Source organism: Terrapene carolina, unplaced genomic scaffold, assembly GCF_002925995.2.
Source record: "Terrapene carolina triunguis isolate 2854851 unplaced genomic scaffold, T_m_triunguis-2.0 Scaffold836, whole genome shotgun sequence".
In the NCBI taxonomy this organism is placed as follows: Eukaryota; Metazoa; Chordata; order Testudines; family Emydidae; genus Terrapene; species Terrapene triunguis.
In genome coordinates this window covers 4324777-4332984 of record NW_020665187.1, presented here as the reverse complement: position 1 = coordinate 4332984, position 8208 = coordinate 4324777, and the positions used below count along the sequence as shown (strand labels likewise).

Below are 8208 nucleotides of genomic sequence, written 5' to 3'. Positions count from 1 at the left end.
TGCGGGTCCCCACATCTGTACCCTAAAGTTCAGAGTGGGGAGGGAACATTGACACTATATTTCAGTGGGAATTGGAAACCTTTGCAAAACAGTGTTTTTGAATTTGCAATAGTCTAAAGCAGGGGTCGGCAACCTTTCAGAAGTGGTGTGCCGAGTCTTTATTTATTCACTCTAATTTAAGGTTTCATGTGCCAGTCATACATTTTAACGTTTTCAGAAGGTCTCTCTCTCTAAGTCTATAATATAGAACTATTGTTGTATGTAAAGTACATAAGGTTTTTAAAATGTTTAAGAAGCTTCATTTAAAATTAAATTAAAATGCAGAACCCCCCGGACTGGTGGCCAGGACCCGGGCAGTGTGAGTGCCACTGAAAATCAGCTCGCGGTCCGCCTTTGGCACGTGTGCAATAGGTTGCCTACCCCTGGTCTAAAGCATCTTCAATAGGCATTTCACTGAATACATTCAGAGCTTTACCAGTTAATTTTGCAGTCAGGGTAGGAACTCTCTTATCATCAGGGATTTCATGCACTGCTCACGGCCTTTCGACGGTGGTCAGATATTCAGCCAGATCATCTGCCTCACTGTATGCAGGACACAAAAGTGGTCCCAATTGTGGATTTTTGGAGGGATGGGAATCGCTGGGGTCGGTGAGTTCCGGTTCTGCTTCTCTAGCAGATTCAGTTGGTGTTTTCACTCTCTTTCTCTTTCCTTCTCCTTTATCTGCAGTTCTTTCAGGTCAATCATAGAAGCATAGAATATCAGGGTTGGAAGGGACCTCAGGAGGTATCTAGTCCCACCCCTTGCTCAAAGCAGGACCAATCCCCAACTGAATCAGTTGCAATAGTCTCTGGTGCTCTCTCTCTCTTTTTCTGCGACCTGCAGTCTACAAAGCTCCAACTGCGCAGTCACTTCACCGCTTTCACTCATTTTCCGGCTTTTCTGTCCCTACTTCCCTGTCCCGAAATAAGCAAACAGAAAATAACAAACCGGTAGCCACCTCCTGACTGTCCTTAGCCACCACACTTAAAGCCTCCCGTACAATCTTTACACCAGTGTATGAAATGCAAATCTTGCTCAGTACAACAAGCTGTGTATTTCACCCCGCTCGCTGCGCCACTGTGATGGGATCCCCGGGGTGCACCACTGTGCCCCCTTCTCTCTCCTGGGGTGTAGAGTATCCGAGCGGCGCTGCCTTCGGAGCTGGACTCCTGGCCAGCAGCCGCCGCTCTCCGGCCGCCCAGCTCTGAAGACAGCGCCGCCACCAGCAGCAGTGCAGAAGTAAGGGTGGCAATACTGCAACCCCTCTACAATAATCCCACCCCCCACACACACACACAACCCATTTTGGGGTCAGGACCCCCACAGTTACAATACAGTGACATTTCAGATTTAAATAGCTGAAATCTTGAAATTTACAATTTAAAAAATCCTATGACTGTGAAATTGACCAAAATGGACCGTGAATTTGGTAGGGCCCTAGAAATAAGGCGTTGCCCTTCTGTTCCCAGTGGAGGACAATGCGACTGCGGCCGAGCTATACAGCAAGGTGCGGATCCTGTGCTGGGTCATGACGGGCCCCAGCAACCTGGAGACCAAGGCCCGGCACGTCCAGGCCACGTGGGCGCGGCACTGCAATGTGGTGCTGTTCATGAGCTCGGTGCAGGACGACGGCTTCCCCACCGTGGGGCTGGATGTCAAAGAAGGCCGGGACCAGCTGTACTGGAAAACCATCCGGGCCTTCCAGTACGTCCACCAGCACTACCTGGAGCAGGCCGACTGGTTCCTCAAGGCGGACGACGACACCTTCGTGGTGCTGGACAACCTGCGCTGGCTGCTGGCCAACCACACGCCTGAGGAGCCCGTCTACTTCGGGAAGCGCTTCAAGCCCTTCGTCAAGCAGAGCTACATGAGCGGCGGGGCCGGCTACGTCCTAAGCAAGGAGGCCCTGAGGCGCTTCGTGGAGGGCTTCAGGACCCAGGTGTGCACCCACACCAGCCCGGTGGAGGACCTGGAGCTGGGCAAGTGCATGGAGAAGATGGGGGTGCAGGCAGGGGACTCCCGGGACACCCAGGGGCAGGAGACCTTCCACCCCTTCCCCCCAGAGAGGCACTTGACGGAGAATCTCCAGCTTGATTACTATTATCCCACCTACTCCTTCTACCCCATCCTGCTGGTGAGTGTCCGGGAGTCCCGGCTCAGGGCGGGAGTGGGGGGCAGCCGAGAGGTGGGTGGCCTGGTCAGAGGAATACTGGGCCTCATAGCTCTTAAGACCAGACCGTCATGGTCCCATGATTCCCAGCACTGTTCTTGGCTCCGCCCACCAGCCCAGCTCCGCCCACTCACTACAGATGGTGCTGATGCTGCTGTGTGGATGCCGTGGGGCTCAGTGTCCTGCTCTGTCCTCCCACTTCCCCCCAGTGCTGGCTGGGCCACATGAGCCTGCTGCAGCCTTGGCCAACAGATCTGGGTCTGCTGGCTCAGGCGTTTAGATCAAGCAGTCCTGGGTTCGATCCTCATGACCCAGCTGGTCGGCTTCAAGGCCAGCGGGGACCCTCATGAACCACGTGCTGAACCTCTGCTTAACCCAGGCCGGAGAAAGTCATCCAGCGGTTGAGGTGTGCACCCCTTCGCAGGCCATTGGGGGCAGGATTCTGGCTCTTACTGTGGTCCAGATCAGCTGTTTCCCCCAGTTATAAGCTCTCCGACCCCCGGGGCAGGTTTCTTTCCGAGCACAGTTGGTTGAATTCCCGTAGTCGTGTTCTCTAGCAGGGCTGAGCCACCATCTCTCCATCGGGGCGCTGTCTGGGCTGCGCTCCGTGTGATGGAGCCGTTTCTAAACCGCTGATAAAGGGTTCACAAAAGCAGACCAGGCCTTTGAATAAATAGCGACGCCAATATTAGCGCCACCAACACGCTTCTCGTAACGCTGAGGAGCTTCTAACCACCTATCACTCACGGCAGCAACTTGGTTATAACATAAATGAATCCTTTATAGCCAGACTCTTAATAGGCTGTAAGAGCCAGTAGCGTGACTAATGGTCCCTCTTAGTCACCGGCTCGTTAGGGTAAAACATTTCTGCCTTGCTGGGCTTTCTCCAGACCGGGCTGTGATGTATTAAACATAAGAATGGCCACACTGGGTCAGACCAATGGCCCATCTAGCCCAGTATCCTGTCTTCCGACAGTGGCCAATGCCAGGTGCCCCGGAGGGAATCATCAAGTGATCCATCCCCTGTTGCCCGTTCCCAGGCACCACACTCAGGGACGGCTCCAGGCACCAGCGCAGCAAGCGCATGCCTGGGGCGGCAAGCCGCGGGGGGCGGCGTGCCGGTCGCCGTGAGGGCGGCAGTCAGGCTGCCTTCAGCGGCATGCCTGCGGGAGGTCCGCCGGTCCCGCGGCTTCGGCGGCAATTCAGTGGCGGGTACGCCGAAGGCGCGGGATCGTGGGACCTCCCACAGGCACACCGCCGAATCCACGTTACCAGCGGACCTCCCGCAGGCATGCCGCCAAAGGCTGCCTGACTGCCGTGCTTGGGGTGGCAAAATACATAGAGCCGCCCCTGACCACACTTGCAAGTGACGTGGGAGTGGGGGGTTGACCTGTAATCTGATGAGGTTCAACAAGGACAAGGGCAGAGTCCTGCACTTAGGAAGGAAGAATCCCAGGCACTGCTACAGGCTGGGGACCGACTGGCTAAGCAGCAGTTCTGCAGAAAAGGACCTGGGGATTACAGTGGACAAGAAGCTGGATATGAGTCAGCAGTGTGCCCTTGTTGCCAAGAAGGCCAACGGCATATTGGGCTGCATTAGTAGAAGCATTGCCAGCAGATCGAGGGAAGTGATTATTCCCCTCTATTCGGCATGGGTGGGGCCACACCTGGAGTATCGTGTCCAGTTTTGGTCCCTCCACTACAGAAGGGATGTGGACAAATTGGAGAGAGTCCAGCGGAGGACAACGAAAATGATTAGGGGGCTGGGGCACATGACTTACGAGGAGAGGCTGAGGGAACTGGGGTTATTTAGTCTGCAGAAGAGAAGAGTGAGGGGGGATTTGATAACAGCCTTCAACTACCTGAAGGGGGGTTCCAAAGAGGATGGAGCTCGGCTGTTCTCAGTGGTGGCAGATGACAGATCAAGGAGCAATGGTCTCAAGTTGAGGTGGGGGAAGTCTAGGTTGGATATTAGGAGGGTGGTGAAGCACTGGAATGGGTTCCCTAGGGAGGTGGGGGAATCTCCTTCCTTAGAGGTTTTTAAGGTCAGGCTTGACAAAGCCCTGGCTGGGATGATTTCATTGGGGTCAGTCCTGCTTTGAGCAGGGGGTTGGACTAGATGGTCTCTTCCAACCCTAGTCTTCTATGATTCTATGTAATGTCTTCGGCCCTAAAGGGACCCCCTTTCCCCAAGTGCTGTGCTGCACGGCCGGCCTCTCCCCGCACGTCTGCGCATTGGGACACGAAGGTGGGGGATGTGGACTTGTGACTGGCAGCGGCTTGGGGCAGGGTGGCGTCAGTTGCTGCCCTCGGGGTGTAGCCGTGGTGGGTCCAAGGCCGCCCCGCTGACTCTGGGGTGGGATGCTGCCCCCGGGCCCAGCCGGCCTGAGCTTGGTTCGGTCTCGTCCCCACAGGGTGCTCAGAGCTGCTCGGATTTATCCATCTCCTTCCACTACGTCAGCCCGGAGGAGATGTACCTGTTGGAATACTTGAGCCGACACCTGCGCCCCTACGGATACCAGCCCCGCTACCAGCCGGCTCTAACGGCCTGGAACCGCACGGCGCCCAGGGAGGGGTGACTGGTGGGGGCTCTGCGGAGGGACACCAGCAAAGGGCGCTGAACCCCAAGGACCGGGTTACACCGGCAGCGCTTTAGAACCAGTGCGAGGTGCTCGATGCCTGGACCCACGGTGCCAGGGGGTGTATAAAGGCAACAGAGGGGAGGGAGGGGGTATTTGGCACTATAGCATGAGCTCAGAGCAGAGATATGGGTTGGGGGGGCTCTCAGGCAGGGCACCTCAGTGGGTTTGGGGGGAGGGTGTTCTTGGGCACAACCCCTGAGGGAGTTTGGGGAGCCCCCAGCTAACGGGGGGCAGATCCTGTCTACATATAAGGTGTCCTATCATCATTACAAACCTCCCTTCTCTTTAGCTACCTCCGGGTGAAACAAGGGTCCTTGGGGGAGGGGGGCGCCCACTGCACTGATCACGGGGGGCGGGTGTGGGCACGAGGCGCCCAGGGCCTCTCAGCGATGGGGGATTGAGCCAGCTGGCAGACACATCCCCTGTGTATCCCCAGGACAGGCAGCGTGTATCCCGGTGGCCTTCCTTAGGGGGTGCCAGGCTGTGGGGCCCGTTCGGGCCACGGGCTCTCTGCTGACCCAGTCCCCAAGGGAGCAGGTGCTGCTAATGGGAAGGCTCCGTTTCCCATCAGCCCCCACCCTGTCCCTGCCAGTCTGCCCTTTGCTGCCTGAGCTGGCAGGTCCCCCTGCCCACGGGGATGCTGGGGCAGCGCCAGCGTGCGCTAACCTCGGTGCCTGCGAGAATCCACTCGCTGGCCGCTCTGGGGCCCCGTCGGCGAATTCCCAGCTGCTCCCGCCAAGGCCATAAGCGGCCGGGGGAGGCTCAGGACCCGGTGCCTGGTTCCAGCAGGGGGCAAGGCAGCGACCCAAGCCCTGCCCCTCCCCGGCAGCTTCAGAACCCCCCTGCCACCCTTCCGATTTTCTTTGCTCGTGCCACGCGGGGCTGCGGGTGGCTCCTGCTGCTCGGCCACGGAGCCCTCGGCAGCCACGGCACGAAGATCAGTCCACGCCTCCCTCGGCTTCGCTGGGCCACTTTCCTGTGGGCAACCAAAATGCTGCTGCAGAGAGAGCCACAGGGGTCCCGTTTCCCCCCTCATCTCCCCTGCCTGAACCCCTCCCCAGCGCCCACCCCCCGCCCCAGCCCCTGCTTGCCCTGCAGGAAGGGTCGCGCCCGGCAGAAATAACCAGGCACACGCTACAGCTCTAAATCTGACATTGTTACGTACTTACAGTTACAATCCAAGAGATTAAAACGCTGTACACGGCCACTGGTGTCAGTGCCGGCTGGCCATGCCCACCCCCCCCACACACACACACGCCCCCCCGCCCCGATCCAGCCACGCCCAGCCTCCCAGACCCCCACTTCACTGCCAACGTCCGCTACCCGCTTCCCAAGGGGTAGAGCCACTGCGATGCCGCGCAGGCCGGTCAGTGACACCCCCCGCCCCCGGTTCAGACAAGTTGCCCCGACCCCTGGAGCCTACGGCAGCGCTGGCGGTTGGAGGGACGGGGCAGCGTCCCTGCCCCCTAGGCCTGGCTCTGGCCCCCCGGGGCCACCGCAGAGAGGGAGGGCAAGACTTTCTTTGTGCAACACAGTAGCCATACATTCATGAACTGAGCCGCCCAGCTGGTTTGGAAGAACGGGGGGGAGCTGGGGGCCGATTGCGGGCCCAGCGGACAGCAATGGAGCTCTCGGCCCTCTAAACTCATGGTCGGGCCCAGCCACTGGCCTGGACCCCCCAGCCCCCGAAGATCAACCCCCGCCCAGGCCTGGAATTAAAGCAAGAAACAGCGGGAGCGGCTTTCAACTCAGCATGGGGGGTAACGTGCCAGCCAGCGCCCCAGGCAGCGGCAGGGATGGCCGATTGGTGTGTGTGTGTGTTTGGGGGGGGTCTGTATTACCCTGATCACGTATCGAAATAAAGCCTGACACCACGTCACTCACAACAGCCACTTTCGGAGGCCTCGGCCGGGGGCCACACAACACCGAAGGGCCACGCGTGCCCTGTAAACAGTGTGCCGGGGGAGCTGCCAACCCAGCCTCGTCGAAGAGACAGCGAGCGGGAGGGAGGGAGGGAGGGAGATTTCTGGCACGAGCCAAATGCTCGGAGAAGCAAATAAATTAAAACGGGGTCCCGAGAGGAGGCTGGGAAAGGCCGGTCGATGGGGCAAGGGGACGGGGACTTTGTACAACAGGCATGGGTTGGAAGCTGGGCCTGGCCCTAAGGAGGCGCTGTGTCAGCTCCTGGATGGATGACCCAAGGGGGGGGGGGTCAATGCCCCATGCCAGGCAGCCCCCCCTCCCCCCGGGCCTGCGAAGGGATACTGCTTTTCAGAGAGGTGCTGGCTTTGAGGGGCGGGCGTGGGGCAGCCCAGCGCCTCCGGCTGGGTTTGGAGCATGAAACGGGAGCCTGGCTCAGTGGGCGCAGGCTGGCAACGGGGTGGGTGGGTTGGCGCCTCTGTCTGGGGTGGGGAGGGGGGAGGTGACCCTGCTGGTAAATAACAAGGGAACACCTGCTCTGCATTTCTGCCTGAGCCATCCAGGGCCCACCTTTTCTACAGCAGGGCGAACCCAGGCGTCCTGACTCCCAGCCCCCACCAGCTCCCACGCCCCTCCCAGGGCTGGGGATAGAACCCAGGCATCCTGGCTCCCAGCCCTCTCGCCCCCGCTCTACTCATTGGACCTCACTCCCCTCCCACAGCCATGATACAACCCAGAGGTCCTGACTCCCAGCCCCCCCGTTTTAACCCATCAGCCCCCCACTCCCCTCCCAGAAACCCCAGTGGAACCCCGGCGTCCAGCCCCACACACCGCAAGGGGCTGGCTGAGGGCCCCACTCCCACTCGCCTCACAAAACAGTAGCAAGGAGACTGTTGCCCTCTGGTGTCTGCGCAGGGCCAGTGCACCTAGTTGGGAGCCCCCAGCCGCAAGGGTGGGGGGCACAGCTGTGTTCCCCTCCCCCCGCCCCCGCCATGGTGGAGACAGAGAGCAGGGGAATGGGACGAGATGCTTCCCCTCCCCCGCCTCATGGAATGGGAGGGGGCGCACAGGGACTGGAGGTTCAGGGCTGTGGCAGCTGGATCAGATGGATTGGGGGGGGGGGGATCACCCCCACCCCCGCTAACGTCAGCCCTCTCCCCTTGCTGCAGGTCCCTGTCTATCCAGGGGCAGGCTGGGAACCCAAACACCTTGGCACAACACTGAGCACGTTTCACCGTCAAAGCTCATTACGGACAGGAACGAAGGATCCCTCCCCACCCCGGCCGTGTCCTTAAACCCCACGGGAAGGGTGGGAGGGTGCGGCCCGTGGGGGTCACAGGGCAAGTCACTGACAGACCTGGGAACAGAACCCAGGAGTCCTGGCTCTCAGCCCTGTGCTCTGACCACTAGACCCCACTCCCCTCCCAGAGCCAGGA

At 59.5% G+C, this 8208-nt stretch overlaps 1 protein-coding gene across 1 annotated transcript; it reads left to right on the top strand.

Annotated features, from left to right (window-relative positions):
• The first annotated feature begins 629 nt into the window (after positions 1–629).
• On the top strand, positions 630–4789 carry LOC113408129 (glycoprotein-N-acetylgalactosamine 3-beta-galactosyltransferase 1-B-like). The gene is made up of 3 exons (XM_029913726.1): positions 630–648; positions 1510–2174; positions 4625–4789. The coding sequence occupies exons 1-3, from the start codon at positions 630–632 to the stop codon at positions 4787–4789; spliced, it is 849 nt and encodes a 282-aa protein (XP_029769586.1).
• The last annotated feature ends 3419 nt before the right edge of the window (positions 4790–8208 follow it).